The sequence below is a fragment of the Equus asinus genome, chromosome 1 (genome assembly GCF_041296235.1).
Source record: "Equus asinus isolate D_3611 breed Donkey chromosome 1, EquAss-T2T_v2, whole genome shotgun sequence".
Lineage (NCBI taxonomy): Eukaryota > Metazoa > Chordata > Mammalia > Perissodactyla > Equidae > Equus > Equus asinus.
In genome coordinates, this window is record NC_091790.1 from 207117987 (window position 1) to 207135021 (window position 17035).

The 17035-nt window shown below is 35.2% G+C and overlaps 1 protein-coding gene across 15 annotated transcripts in view; it reads right to left on the reverse strand.

The window, feature by feature from the left end:
- The window catches only part of LMBR1 (limb development membrane protein 1), a 173386-nt gene that overhangs the window by 100673 nt on the left and 55678 nt on the right, over positions 1–17035 (reverse strand). For 8 of the 15 annotated variants that reach the window (XM_070516867.1, XM_044765659.2, XM_044765655.2 and 5 more), the window contains one exon: positions 1736–1839. The exons of 2 other annotated variants lie outside the window; for them this stretch is intronic. In XM_070516867.1, the coding sequence (XP_070372968.1) occupies positions 1736–1839 (104 nt within the window). Of the gene's footprint in view, positions 1–1735; positions 1840–10755; positions 10857–17035 lie in introns of all 15 variants that reach the window. 5 more of the 15 variants (XM_070516874.1, XM_070516876.1, XM_070516881.1 and 2 more) reach the window with 2 other exon arrangements.

Sequence of the window (17035 nt, forward strand, 5' to 3'; positions counted from 1 at the left end):
TGCTTTCTCAAGTGTCTCTAACGATCTTGATGTTCTTTCTTTCAAGTCTCTTTTAAATATAATAGTTTACATTCCATTCTCCTAGAAACTGTCTTTTGGCTTCGGGAGAGATCATTCTCCTTTTGTTCTCACGCTATCTGACAGCATCTACTCAAAATTCTTTCTTGCTCCTTTGCTCCACAGCATTCCACGGTCCTCTCTTCTTCTCCATCCCTTTTGTCCTTGGCCGTCTCATCCACCTGGTTGGCTTTAACAGTGCTCTCCATAGGCTGGCGTGGGAGGAACACGCACTTTGGGAAGGGTAGAAACAACTCCTGGGTTTCAGTACTACTAGTTCTGCAATTGTGCTTACGTGGTTTTTAGACAACTTAATAACATTTAATATCTTTGGACCTCAGTTTTCTCCTTACAAAAAAAGGGTTTGAACTAAATCCCTTTCAGCAATAAAACTTCCTATGATTTCTTCAAGAAATTATGAAAACTCAAAGATCTTTCAAAATTGAAACTATATAATTATTTTACATTACATACATGACTTAAATAATTTTAAAACATCATGATAAAAAAGAATTCCTATATATATGCCAGTTTTCTCAATGTCAGCTTTGACTGCCAGACGCATCTGTCCATTCTCTTCTTGGTACACTTACAAATACGAAATCAACTGCTAGTTTTCAGCTACAGACTGTTCAAGTATGGAATAATATCTAGAAAACAGAAAGGTGAATCCACTGAAACAACACCTTAGCTATCACCTCTCAGTGTTCTTTCATGGCATCCTTCAATGTATAGGGCTAAAACGTACTATACTTAAGGTTTAAAATCAGAAGAGCTGTCAAAATGTTAGACTAAACAATTTCATTCCTAAGAACCCACAAAAAGTTATATGAAGTTTTAAAAACCAATAATAATAATAATTCACACACAGTTTACAACTTCTTATGCCAAATTTACTTAATTGGCATTATAATATTACTCAATAATATGTAGGTACACTTTCACTCCATATATCACAATATGAATATAACTAAAAATTTAAAAGACGCAATGTGTCCATAAACCGTAACATTAGAACTCATTTTGTCAAGTTTAAAAGTCACCCAAAAAGCATGAACTACTTAAATCTTTGCATTAGATTCCAAAATTTTACAGCAAAGCTCTAAATAGAAATGCTGTTCCTTTCACTTTAAAATATTATATTCAAGGATAAATGAAGTTGTTACCACTTATAAAGTCTGAATTAAAGTCTCTCATTGTGCCCACTTCTAACCCTCTCACACTCGCCTAGGATCGTGAGTCGCAGTATTTTGGGACTTTGACTATCTAACGGAGCATGTTTGATTTTATGACATGCTACTCTCCTGAAAATACTGATGTGAAATAACTTTTACATCAAGATATATTTTAAGATTTTTAGAATTTCATGTCATGCTTTAAACTAAATGAAATAGCCTAAGAAAGGAATAATAGTTATCATATCAGGTTTATTCACTCCACAAAAGAATACTCCAACTCTGAACATACTATAAAAACATTCAAAGGCTGAAAGATGACTTCCTCCCTATGGGCACACAACATAATTCAATATGCAGTATTATTAATATTATTGTTCACATTATTAATATGTTTTATTATTATTAATTAAACTTTTTACATTCCAATCAAATGGTTGTTTAAGCCTACATGTTCTAGTTCAACATGGATGATATTTAATTCCAAAACACGATTCACTTACCTTTTTCAGGCCAGCAAAACCTTCTGATTCCAGAAAGAAAAAGGCAAAGGGCATCAATACAAATAAACAAAGATTGGAAAAGAGAGAAGCAAGGTTCCACAAACCTATAAGGAGGACAACGAAAGAAGAAAGACAGGTTAGATGTTGATAGACCTTGTCCAAGAAAATTACTATGCTAAATTGTGAGATTAGCCTAAGAGCTATAATTTTTACTAGTAAAAATAAACATAAACTTGAAGAGAGTGGTCTAACAAATGACCTAAACTTAGAAATTAGAAAATAATTGCATATTTATTTAACATTTCTATAACTGTAACTTGAACCTGTTGGGAAAAGCCAAAATAGAAACTAATGATTTTTCCTCATGCCCTAAAATAAACTGACTAAAGATATGACAAATGCAGAGACCCAAAGACATAGCCTCTTTAGACACATTGGCACCTGAATATTTAAATTAGAGCCACTAGCATTTATTGAGCACTTAATAAATACCAGATATTCTACTAAACATTTTACATGCGTAATCTCATTTAATTTAAGCTTCACAAAAACTCTAAAAGTAATAATTAGCATTTGTTGAACCTTTATGTGCCAAGAACTATTCTAAGTGATTTACAGATATTACACAAACTCATTTACTCTTTCCAGCAAATCCCTCAACTTGACAGAGTAGGCACAGGCTGGTCATATAACTCACCGAGGGTGCAAAGCCTGCAAGTAGTAGCACTAATTCCTGAGATTTTTAAAAACTACTACATCACAAAAGTTCTAGTAAGCAATTCCAAGTGGGAAAGAAAAAGGAAGAGAAGCAGGCAAGCTCACATCACCTGCTCCCTTTCTGGCACACTCTGCATGCTTTAATAAAACCACAATGAAAAGCAACTAGAACGATAATAACAGATTTGGAGAAAGAACTTTACGTATGTCATTGGGATAGTATTGGGCCCAACATCTCACACTTTTTAAGGTAAAACACTCAAATTTAAAACTGATTGTCAGAATGATGGCTATAATCTTTATAAAATTTCTAAAATCAAGAGTCAAAGATAAAAATTAGCTAAGTATAGGGGCTGGCCCCGTGGCCGAGTGGTTAAGTCTGTGCGCTCCGCTGCAGGCGGCCCAGTGTTTCGTTGGTTCGAATCCTGGGCACGGACATGGCACTGCTCATCAAACCATGCTGAGGCAGCGTCCCACATGCTACAACTAGAAGGACCCACAACGAAGAATATACAACTATGTACTGGGGGGCTTTGGGGAGAAAAAGGAAAAAATAAAAAAATCTTAAAAAAAAAAAATTAGCTAAGTATAAATTCAATGAATTACATCTAATTATAAATCAATGCTTTTGAAAACAGGCAACTAATGTTCTTTCAATGCCCTCGTTTACAAGGCACTGTTCCAGGCTCTGGAGATACAGTAATGAACACAACACAAAGCTCTGCCCTCACAGGGCTTATGCTCCCAACAGACGAGCACTGCAATAGAGCAGTCACGGAACCAAAGTGAACTAGTCCCCAACTGCACTGGTTACAAATTAACATATGTTTCACGACTGCCCTAAGCCCTTTTTGGAACAGCATGGAGTACAAACAAAAGGAATGAATGTAGCATTTTTACAGGTTACCTAGAGAGATGAACAGCCGTCAGTAGATAAAATGATGTAATTAACAAAATCAGTTTATAGTTTCTTATTCAAAAATCTAGATACATTTAATAAATTTTACAATATACTTAGTAGTAAATAAAATGTTTTACAAATCTTTCTGAAAAACAATCTTATATCTTTCAGTGGAAAAACTTTAATTTGAACTTTTTAAAATAAAAATTGTTCTAAAACACTTTTCTACTTTCCAGTCTTTTAAAAAAAAAAGATGCTGAACGTCTTAACCCTTTTCTTTATTCAAAGGGGTTCTAATGACCGCCGATGGTTTTATCGTTTCAACAGCAGGCAAGAGCACATGGAATGGCGGCTAAACACACAAACGGGTTTCAGAGGGACCTGGGTGGGAGCCCCATCTGCACGTCCACGTGACAACCTTGCTAGGCCACAGGTTCGTCGTCTATAAAGCAAGGCGGAGGACCATGCCCATGAGTGGTGTTGAGATTTAAGTGAAATAATGCCTGTAGGACAATCAGCACCCCGTCACAAAACAAGCACTTTATGACTTTTTGCTTTTAGTAACAGTCACATCCCCAGACGCTACTAACACACGGTGCTGTAGCTCCCGTACCATACTTTCTGAGACCCCAGGCTCACTTGCTAGTTTTTCCTCTTATCTCCCTTTCTGCCAGGTGTCTCAGCTCTTGTTTTTTGCTACTGGCAATTGACACGTGTCCAGCAACAATCTCTCCCCTCCCTCTACACCACTTCTTGAGAATTGTACCTAAGAACCAATGGCCCTGGATCAAAGCTGTGTCCTCCAGGTTAAGTTCATAAACTTGAATGCATGGTCTTTAGCCTCTACTTTGCTCAACAGCATTTTATCTTCATTATGGTTTCCAGGTAAGTTACTTCCAGATACGTGAGGTACAACTATAATTAGTACTATGCAAAGTCTTACATAATAAATTATTATCCTTTTGGGCTGGAGAATGATGACTGTCATATGTTACTCTGTCTAGGCACGGTGGAAAATAGAGAAATGCCCCGTTTTAAATCATTTGTGTTAAAAAGATAAAAGTGTATTCACTTTAAACAAGATAGTTTTAGTCCAATGAAACATCTCACAGTACTTGAGAAAACTATAAAAAACAATCTACCATTTGTTAAGTACCTAACATCTCAGGTATTGTTCTGGATACTTTAGGATTCTACCCCGAATGCTTTCTGATAAGGCAGGTCCTCTCTTTTACAGATGGCCTTCAAGTTCAGAAACATGCCCTTGTCCCAGAGCTAGAAAATGGCTAAGCCACTCTTTCTAATACGCTGCAATGTTTTTAAGCAACTATAAACACCACCATTTCCTACATTTCTCATATTCTTTACAAACGCCTACAAATTTTATCATTATAAATCTCCAGATCTAAGTTCCATGGGGCATGCGTCATGTTTCTACCATGCTGGTTTTAGTGCTAAGGAATCAGTAACTAAGAGTTCCATGAACGAACAACATTACATTCTATATAGCTAAATGTTAACACATTCAGGAAGGAAACATCCTCTAAGGAAAAGCTTATGGGACAAACTAAGGAAGCAGTTTGAGAATTAAGTCTTGATTGTCAGTGCAAAATGAAAAAAATCACAACATATACAAAAAGTAAGAAAATTAATTTCAAACATATTGAGTTATAAGTGAAAAAAATAAACTACACGCTTAGATGATTTCATAAATTGTGACATAAGTATACACCCGTGATGCCATCACCATAATCAAGATAATGAACATGCCCATCACCCCGAAGTTTCCTCAGACCATTTTACAGTCACTGTCTCCTTCCACTCCCCACCTCACTCCTTGTCTGCCACTGATTCTGCACTTCAGAAAGGACTGTACTTTCCAGAGTTTTATACAAAGGGTGTGTGTAGTATGTACTGCTTGGTTTTGTCTGGCTTCTGTCACGGAGCACAGTTATTTTGAGATTTTTTCAACACTGTGATATGTATTAGTAGCTTGTCCCTTTATCAGATTGAATCCAGTTACAAGACTGCATCCATTCACCTGCAAACTGCTAGCTGGGTTGTTCCCAATTTGTGGTTATTACAACTAAAACTGTTATAAACACTCACGTATGAGTCTCTACATGGACATATGCTTTCATTTCTTTTGGGTAAATGTGGGCATGGAACGGCTGGGTCATATGGTAAGCGTATGTTGAACATTTTAAGAAACTGCCAAGATGTTTTCCAAAGCGGCTGTGTAATTTTATATTCCTCCCAGCAGAGTTCAAATTTCATCCACGTTTCACCAAAATATGGTATGGCCAGTCTTTCTAGTTTCAGCCATTCTAATAGATATATAGTGGCATCTCATTATTATTTTAATTTGTATTTCCCTAATGAATAAATAATGACAGGAACATCTTTTAATGAACTTATTTGCCATCCATTTATATTTTCTTTGGTGAAATGTCTCCTCAAATCTGTTGCTCATTGTTTCACTGGGTCATTTGCTTATTTATTATTGAGTTTGGCAAGTTCTTTATATACTCTGAATACAAGTCCTTTATCAGGAATGTGATTTGCAGATATTTTCTGCCAATCTGTGGATTGCCTTTTCATCCTCTTAACAGCATCTTTCAAAGAAAAAAATTACTTAATTTTGACACAGTCTTATTTATCAATTTTTTCTTTTACGGATCATGCTTTAGCTATCTTACCCAAGAAATTATGGTCTAGCACAGTGTCACAAAGACTTTCTCCTATGTTTCCTGCTATAAGTGTTACAGTTTTAGGATTTACATTTAGGTCTATGATCCTTTTGAATTAATTTTCATATATGGTGCCAGGTATGGATTGAAGTTTAGTTTTTGTCTATGATTATCCTATTACTCCAAAACCATTTGTTGAAAAGAATATCTTTTTTCCACCAAATTGTCTCTGCACCTTTGTTGAAAATAAACTAACAACAAATGTGTGGACATATTCCTGGACTCTCTGTTCTTGAGTTGATCTACCTGTCTGTCTTTACGCTGATATCCCAAGGTCTCAATTCCTATGGCTTTAAAGTAGTCTTTCAGTCAGGTAGTAACTCCTCCAACTTCGTTCTCTTTCAAAATTGTTTTGGCTATTCTAAGTCCTTTGAATTCCCATCTGAATTTTAGATCAACTTTTCAATTTCTACAAAGAAGCCTGCTGGGATTTTGACAGGGACTGACTTACTCTATAGATCAATTTAAGGAGAACTGGTATCTTAACAGTATTGTCTTCTAATCCATGAACACAGTGTATCTCTCCAATCACTGTGGCACTCAGCAGTGTTTCATAGTTTACAGTATATAGGTCTCATACATCCCTAAGCATTTCATGTTTTTGATGCTATTGTATATAAATGGCATTGGTTTTTAAATCAATTTCCAATTATTCACTGCTAGTATATAGAAATGCAACCGAGTTTTATATTTTGATCTTGTATCCTGCAACCCTGCAAAATTCACATATTAGTTCTAATAGCCTTTTTATAATACATTCTATCCGAATTGCTATACAGACAATCATATCATCTGTTAACAGAGACAGTTTTACTTTTTCCTTTCCAAGCTGAATGTCCTTTATTTTTTAAAAATGACCAGAACAGTGTTGAACAGAAGTTGTGAGAGGGGACGTCCATGTCTTGTTGCTGATCTCAGGGAGAAAGCATTCAGTCTTTCACTATTAGGTATGAGGCTACCTGTACGGTTTTCATAGATGCTCTTTATTAGGATGAGGAAATGCCCTTTCATGCCTAGTCTGCTGAGAGCTTTTATCGGGAAGAGACATTGAATTTTGTTATATGCTTTTTCTGCATATATTGTGATGACCATATAACATGTTTAGCATATGAATATGGTAAATTACATTCAGCGATTTTTTTCAAATATGATGCATTCTCCTTTTTATTTGTTTGATTTGATAAATTTTGTTTAGAATATAGGCATCTATGTTCATGAGGGATATTGGTCTGTAGTTTTATTTTCAAGAAATGTTGATCTGGTTTTGGTATCAGAGCAATGCTGCCATCACTGAGTTAGGAAGTATTCCCTCATTTTCAATTTTCTGAAAATCCTTGTAGAATTGGTACTATTTCTTCCTTAAATGTTTGGTAGAACTGACAGTCAAGTCCTCTTGGCCTATAGTTTTATTTGTGAGAATGTTTGTAACGTTTCCACAATGTCTGAGAGGGCTTCAGTAATTTTTGTCTTTCAAGGAACTCTCCCATTTCTCTTGTGACATTTATTGGCATAAAGGTGTTCATAATATGCACTAATTATCCTTTTAATAACTATAGAATCCGTAGTGATGTCACCTCTCTCATTCCTGATATTGGTAATTAATGTCTTCCTTTTTGCTGATCAATCTGGCTACAGCCTTATCAATTTTATTGATTTTCTCTGGTTTCTAGTTCACTGATTTCTCCTCTCATCTTTTTTCATTTCCCATCTTCTTCTTACTTTGGGCTTCATTTGCTCTCATTTTTCTAGTTTCTTAAGATGGAAGCTGTGGGAAGCGATTTGAGACCTTTTTTTCTTTTGTAAAACAGGCATTTCAGTGTTATAAATTTTGAAATGTTTTATTTTCATTTTCACTCAGTTCAAAGTACTTTCAAATTTCCTTTTTGATTTCTTCTTTGACATATGAGTTATTGTGAAGTACGTTATTTAGTTACCAAATACTTAAGGGATTTTCCAGATATGTTTCTCTCACTGATTTCCCATTTAATTTCACGATCGTTAGAGAATATATTTTGTATGACTTAAATCATTCTAAAAGCATTGGGACTTATTTTATGGCACAGAATATGGTTTTCTTAGTAAATGTTCTCAGTGTACTTGAAAAGAAAATGTATTCTACTATTGTCGGGCAGAGTATTCTACAAATGCACATCAGGCCAGGTTGGCGAAGAGAGTGATTCAAGTCTTCTAGATCCTTAATCTTTTCCTGTCTACTTGTCCTATCAATCATTGAAATGGGGATACTGATATATCTGAATAGAACTGTGATTTTGACTACTGATCCTTTCATTTCTCTAAGTTTTTGCTTCATGTACTTAATAGATATTTATTAGGTAGATAAGTGTTTATTATGATGTTCTTTTGATGAATGAACCCCTGTCATCACTATGAAATGATCTTCTTTATGTCTGGTACTATTCCTCATCCTTTTCTGATAATAATATACTAATTCTAGTTTTCTTTTTACTAGAGTTAGCATGGTATATCTTTTTTCTCCTACTGCTGTTAACCTATTTGTGTCTTCATATTTAAAGTGTGTTTCTTATAGGCAGTATAAACTTATGTCTTTCTTCTTTATTCAATCTGACAACCTCTGCCTTTAATTGGGGTTTTAGACCACTGATGTTTATTGATATGGTCAGGTTTAAGTCTATCAATTTGCTCTTTGTCTTCTATTTGTCCCACTGTTCTGTAGTCTCTTTTTCTGTGCTCCTCTGGATTAACTATTTTTATGATTCCATTGTATTTCCTTTGTTTGCTTACTGACTATATCTCCTTGTTGAGCTATTTTAGAGTTAGTTTCAGGTTTGTCATGTACACCTTTAACTCATCACAATGTGCCTCCAAGTGATATTATAACACTTCAAGTACAGCATAAGAACCTCACAACAGTCTATTTCCAGTTCTTTCCTCCTGCCTTTGTGCTATTGTTATACATTTAACTTGTACAAGGTGTTATAAAACTCACAATACACTGTTTCTATTTTTTTGCTTAAGCAGCCAATTATCTTTTAATAAGACATATAATAAAGAAAAACTCTTTTATATTTACCCACAAAATTGCCACTTCTAGTGCTCTTCATTCTGTTTTGTAGATCCAGATTTCTATCTCCTACCGATTTGCTTCTGCCTAAAGGACTTCCTTTATGTTTTGTAGCACAGGTCTACTGGTGATGTATTTTTACCTTTTGTATATCTGACACCATCTTTATTTGCCTTTGTTTTGGAAAAATATTCTCAATAGACACAGAACTAGTTTGGCAGGGTTTCTCTCTTTTAGTACTTTAAAGATTTTGCTCCACTGTCATCTGACTTGCATTTTTTCCCCTTAAGAAATAGAATGTGACTCTTACATTGCTCCTCTGTACTTTATACATCTTTTTCTCTGAATGCTTAAGACTTTCTCTTTACCACTGCTTTTGACCAATTTGATGATACATCTTGCTATAGTTTTCTTCACGTTTCTTGTATATAGGGCTCGGTGAGCTTCTTGGATCAGAAGGTTTATAGTTTCATCTAATCTCAAAATTTTTCTGCCATTAATTTTCTAAATATTTTTTCTTAATCCTCCCTCCTTCAGAACATCAATTATATCACTGATGCTCTGGTCAGTTTTTCAGTCATTTTCTCCTCTCTTTCTTTTTTGGACAGTTTTCTCTTGCTATGTCTTCAAGTTTACTTATCTCTTCTGCAATATCTAATCTGCTTTTACTACGTTCAACATATTTTCATATCAGACATTATGGTTTCATCTCTAAGTTTGATTTAGTTCTTTTTTATATCTTCCACCTCTCAATAAGTTCAATCTTTCATCTAGTTTCTGGAACATATGAAATAGAGTTATAAGAAATGTTTTCATGTTCTTGTCACTAATTCTGAATCCGTGTCAATTGTGAGTCAGCTTTAATTGACTGATTTTTCTCCTCATTATGGCCTGTATTTCCTGCTTTGTACTCAGCTGCAGACTCAAGGTAGGTACAGTGGATCGCCAAAGATATCCAGACCTCAACCCCTGGAACCTGTGAATATTTTACGTTACACGGTGTATTCGTTTTCTAGGGCTGCTGTAACAACGTATCACAAACAGGATGGCTTCAAACAACAGAAACTTACTCTCTCACAATTCTGTAAGCTAGAAGTCCAAAATCAAGGTGTCAGCAGGGCCAGCTCCTTCTGAAGGCTTTAGGGAAGAATCCTTACTTATCTCTTCTGGTGGCAGCCTGTACTGTGTGGCATTCCTGGGCTTGGAGACGCATCACTCTAATCTCTGCCTTTGTCTTCACATGACTTTCTTCCTGGGGTGTCCTGTTTCTGTTTTATCTTCCTATAAGGACACTAGTAATTGGATTAGGACCCACCTTAATCCAGTATGACCTCATCTTAACTAATTATACCTGCAAAGACATTATTTCCAAATAAGGTCACATTCTGAGGTTCCAGGTGGACCTGAATTTGGGGGTTGGGGGACACTATTCAACCCAGTATACATGGCAAAAAGGATTTTGCAGATACAATGAATAGAGATAGGGAGATCCTCTTGGATTAGCCTGATGAGTGCAACCTAACCAAATAAGCCTTTAAAAGCACAGAACTTTCTTCAGCTGGAGTAAGAGAGATCCAGCAGAAATAAGTCAGGGAAGAATTCAACCCACCTGAGGAGGCTCACTGGAAAACAAGAGAAAAGAGGCAGGCAGCTTCTAGTACAAAGACCAGTACCTGGCTGAGACTTAGCAAGGAAACGGGAACCTCAGTCCTAAAACCAAAAAGAACCAAATTTAGCCAAAAACCTGAATGAGCCTGGAGGTAAATGCTTCCCCAGAGCCTCCAGTGAGGAATGCCATCCTGTAAAAATCAAAACAGAGGGGCTTTTTTTTTTTTGGCCAAAAACAGCACATCAGTTTAGTAAGATTTTACTAAGGGAAATATTTTAACTGAGAATATGATAGCCCATTAATTCTATCCATCAGTGTAAAACAAGATGCTTCTCTGTGTCACTCTCTCCTTTCCCTCTGCCCAGTGAGCTCGGGCCACCGTGGCCTCTCAGAACTCCGAGCTTTTCTCCTCAGCCCAAAGAACCACTCAGGCCACCCTGGGCCTCCTATGCTGCAATGTGGCCTGCACTCCCATCTCTCCAGGCAGCACCTTGGAGCGCTCACAGCACTCACCTCTCATCTCTCAGGGATTAGGGATTACTATTCTTCACTGTTTATGTTTTCTTTAAAATCTCGTTTCAGGTGAGAGGGGACAGTCACCGCTCAGTATCCACGGATGCAGAACCTGAGAAAACCAAGGGCCAACTGAGGGACTTGAGCATCTGGCAGAGTTTGGAATCCACGGGGTGTCCTGGAACCTGTCCCCTGCAGAGACCAAGGGTTGACTGTTTATCTAGTCTCTCTTACTCCACCTTGGCCAGACTATATTTAGCCTTTAAAGTATTTCCTTACCAACACTTGAATACTGATTTTCTTAATTTTTCTTACTCTATGTCTGAGTCTTAGTTCTTGATAAGACAAACACAGGAAAGGCTCTAGGCATAAAACATCACAGCAGAGAGTACTTCTTTACTCATTATCTTCATGGATTTGTTAATCATTAAAGAGTTTTTTAACCTATAGTTACCTACTCTATTTCAAGCTGACCTCCCCAAATACTTATTGATAGCCTTGTCCCCTTTTTTAATCCTTTCAACATACAACTCGACAACGGAATAAAGCCTCAACCTCAACTGATACGTCTTAGTTTTCTCTTAATAGATAAAATTGTTCCCTATTGTGAAATATCCACTTTCTTTATTCTCTTGCCATAAATTCCTATAATTTAACTGTTCCAGTGTACATTTCTACAATGGGTCTCTAGGATACTTTACAAAAACCATCAAGCTTATTCTTTTCTTTCCGTTTTTCCACACCCTTTCCATTATATTCTTTGATACATTTAGAAAGTGCACTCTAATCAAATGATGATGTCCTAAAAGAATTTTAAACATAGTAGTGAAATCATTGCAAAGCCTCACTTTGTTAAGCTCCTTCCTATTATGTTGTTCAATACCTGCTACTTTCAACTCACACTGAGAAAAAAAAAATCACCTAGGAAAAAATATACTAGCTCCATATCTTCAAAGAATTGTTTTAGATTAAAAGGACCTCTCTCCCATTTCTGATAGACTTAACAAAGATCTTTATTTCAACAAAATACTTAAGCAGAACAGATACAATGTTTGTAAGAATCTGAAATTAAGATCTGTTCAAAACAAGCTGGGTTTAACTTTTATTTTAGTGCACCAAGAATAACATAGAAACAGAATTTTGGAGCAGAAAAGAACTCTAAGATCCCCTCGTTCAACTCACTCAGAAACTGGACTCTTTTTTTAAAAGAAGTTAAGTAAATTCCCCCACAAATTCCAAAACTTAAAAATTATAAACCTGGGATTAGATCCCAGATCTCTTGCTCTTTCTACATTACTGTATAATATCTCATACGACACTCTGGGTAAAAAGGCACAACATTTTGAATTGTGTTAATAGCATCTGCTGAAAAGAGCACATCAGTTTAACAAGATTTTACTAAGGGAAATGTTTAAACTGAGAATATAATAGCCCATAAATCCTATCCATCTGTGTAAAACAAGATGCTTAGTTGAGCTCCTGATCAGTCGGTAAGACACTGGAGCAGAACTAAACACTCCTACATTTGTTTATATTCGTGTGCACATGTACACCCCATCTTCTTAAAACACCAAAATATCTTTCAAATACAGAAAAGTTTTAACAATACTTCAGTGAAACATTGACTGTATTACACGTCCTTTACGTACTATAACATCCTCTAACAGAACTAGGAAGTCACACCATTCATGATTTAAAGGACCTTCCCAGCCCTCATGGCAGACGTCTGAGTGAGTGGCACTTTATCTCTGACCAGCCTGCGTTTGCATCTATCAGCTACATATGACCTGGAAAAGGGGCTTCGTCTCTGTTGTTCTGTTTCCTCATGTATAAAATAGGCTGTAACTTAACTCATAGGGCTCCCATGAAGAACAGAAGAGAAATAAATTATCACAATGTTAAACAAATGTCAGTGCCTCTCCCTGCCCTGTCTCAACATAATGCAAATGGTCCAAAAAAGTGAAAAATTCTAATGCACACCAGCAATTAGATCAGATAAAGACAAGACAGTGACATGAGTTGCAGCTAAAATTAGCTTTCAACCCTTTTCTTAAAGAATTATTCTCATTAATTACACCCCAAAAAAGGCTTATTTAACAAAAACCTGTATATATATATATCACATTAAAAATATATTAAAACAATGACAAAAATAAGCATAGAAAATAAATTGCAAAGAAATACACCAAATCATTAACAATGTGAACATGGACGAATTATTGGATGATTTTTTCTTACATATTCTAAGTTTTCTATAAGGACCACAGAAGACCCTTAAAAACGATGAAACATATACTTAAACTCCTCTGTGAAACTCAAAATTCTCCACACCCCAATGACACACAACTTCCCCAGAACATGCTTACGAAGGGCAGAAGACAGCAAAGCCAAACTGAGATGGCGATGCTGGGCAGCTGCCATCAGCCACGTGGCTCACTCTTTTACTGCCCTCACTGACTGCACAATTCACACTCTAGCCTCAGCAAAATCACAAATTACCACGTGGCAGGGAGCTTCAAAGATTGCTCTCAAATAGTTGCAACCATGAATATAAAGCCTTGAATGCTTAGAGTCCACTATACTTTTATAATCAGTGGGAAAAAAAATTTATCATTTGTAGCACAAAAGGAGACCTTTTTATTGTTACTGATCTATAAATACACATACTTCCAGAGTTTACCTTTCCGATTATATATGTCCGTTTCATACAGTGAAAACTACAAATTCAAATTCTTCTCTGGAAGTCAAAAGTTAAAAAAAAAAAACTTTGCTTAGGCAAAAGTTCACAAATCAGTAAAAGTTTTTAACCAATACACTTAAAACGAAGATAGGAAAAGCTCAATAGAGAAGCATGTATCCACGACAGTAACAAGCAGCAATGTCTGCTGAGCAAGTGAAGAAAATGATCAGGATGACTACAAAGGTTCTGAATACCAACTCATTTAGTCTGTCATGAAACTAGATGCCTTCCCGTATGCACTAAACTTTAAATATATATAACTTTTAAAAATTATTTCCCCCAACTGCCCTTTTGCCAGGAGACTCAGTGTTATTGCTGATGATTTGGACGACCACAACTGTAGAAAGGGATATAATGTAATTGAGAACCTCCACTGTATTTATTTTTGCAAGAAATATTCACTTAACACAAAGAATTTGAGGATTGACAGTCTTATCCTACCTAACAGAATAATCATCTAGATAAATAACCAGCTTTTTTTCAGTCTAAATAATTGAAATAAAAAAATTAACTTTATTAATTACAATAAACGTGAAAGTTTCAGACCTAGCTTGTGCTAATTACCAAATTTGCAACATATAGAAAGTTAAAGTTACCATGAGAAGACCATTTAATATATAGAAAACTAACATCTAATATACCTTCCTAAGTAGTAATTACATTCTTAGAAACTATATAAAACTTAAATTTCCAGCATTTTACAAACATACTGAGATATACACACATAAATATGCCTTAAGAATATTCCGTAATTTTGATAAAACATTCCTAAATTAAAAATTAGGGCTAATATACATAACATACTACCACTAATTTTATTTTATTATATATGGTTATACATATTAATTTGTAAAATAAAAAGAAATACTGTCAAATTTCTGTACTTCAGAAAGCTAAAATTACATGCTTCAGTACAGTAGTACATAGCAGAACTCTAAAAATCCTGAAACCTTATAGTTTGTCTAAATCGGTAGCAATGACAGCCTTTTTGAAATAAATCTAATGCCTATCCCCAAAAGAGGTATCTGAACTTAAACAAAGATTCAGATAATCCAGAATACTTAGTTTAAAACCGAACCAAACTGAACTGCCAGATCACCACAGGATACATTAACTTCTGGCTCCATCTGCTGGAGTCACAAAATATTTCAAAATACAACATACAACACTAAGAAGCAAATAATCTATCAGTTCTCATCACACAGACAAAAAACTTCATGAATTTAAATAAGAAAATTAGTGCATATTCAATAATTTCCAAAATGACAAAATTAAGTTAAAACCAATATTTCGGTGGAACTGAGGCTCTGATCCAATTGTCAAAAAGTGACTTATATAATAAAAAAAGTTCTACCAAGAAAGCATAAGCCTCAGAGAAAAGACTACAAGTTTGCTTTTCAATAAGAAGTGTTGCGAGAACTTCAAAATTAGAATAACTTCTGCATGTTTCCTTAGAAATAAAGCAAAAAATAAAGAACAATTTTAGCAATGAGTTATGAAACTTTTTACCTTAATATACCTCTTATTAACAAAAAAGCAGTACATATTCACTGTAGAAATATTATACAATGCAAATACCAAAAAAAAATTCATATCATATAATCCTACCACCCAGAGAAAAACATTTTTTCCAACATCTTTCTATATCAACCAATACTCATCTACATCTATAATCACCAAAAAAGCACTCCACTGTTTAGCTCTACCAAAATTTAATTAGGCAAATTTCCTACTTTGAACACTTAGATTGTTTCTTATTTTTATTGTTATAAACATTATCTCAATAAATACCCAGTAACTATAGTGAGGAACATTATAATAAATGACTGACTATTGAGACCAAGTAACTAGTATCATTTACCTAACCATAGCATATTAAAATTTATTACGGACTGACTTTTGATTTAGTATTTATACATAAGTAAATATAATACCAACTTTTTTTAAGTTTGATTGCTTATAATCTAAAAGTTTGATTTTTTTTTGATCTTCTGTGGGACGTGAAAATGGATAAAACAAAGATGGATTTTGGATTGCTCCTTCATGATGTCCAAAATAGCATACTGTCTATTCTTGTTGACAAATCAAAATAAAGCACACATACCTTGCAAAGACTAGTCAGACAGATTCATTGTGGTTTTATTTTAACTGACTGAATCTCAAACTGGGCAATCATGTTATAAATGTGTGTCTCTCTCTGGTCTGAAGTGAGTAGGGATAGCCTAGCAAAACTTGGGCCCCACTGGGGAAAAACACCTCAAAAACTGAAGAATTCTTTCCTGACTCTAAGGCTGCAACTTTAGTTCCATCATTCTCCTACCTTCCAAAGATGTATGTTATTTGGTTTTTATTTTAATTTTAAACTCACATTACATAAAATTATCACTTTAAAGTGAATAATTCAGTGGCATTTAGTGCATTCACAACGCTGTGCAACCACTACCTGCATCTAGTTCCAAAACACTTTCATCATCACAAAAGGAAAACTCATTGATCAGTTGTATCAGTTTTTCAATTTATGGAACATAAGAGTTTCATATTTTTCTACTAATTTTCTAACACTATACAAGATATAAAAAGTGAATACAAACAGGTACTTTCTTACCCTTTTCCTATTTTAACAGTAAAAATAGCAACAATACAAATTTTAGCTACCATTTTGATTTGTCATCTCTGCCCACTTTGTACCATCCTACAATAAATGTAGTTGCTGGCATGTCACAGCCCATACCGAGCAAATGATGGGACATGCCTCACAGCATCCAGCGGACAAGTGACAAAGACTCCTGGCTAAAACTGTTAATGACCAGAGGATCACCATTCTGCCTCACTCCAGCTCCAGTACCTATTTTTGCGTACTACATTTTTTAAGCTGTTTGAATCATTTTCTCACTGTAGACAGAGATACATCTTGCTACATGATACAGAGATTTAGGACTGATTTTTATTTTCCTACTTTACCAAATTCTGGCCCAGAGAAGCGAAGTGGCATTCCAAGGTAATATGGTTAACATGTAACATCTCAAA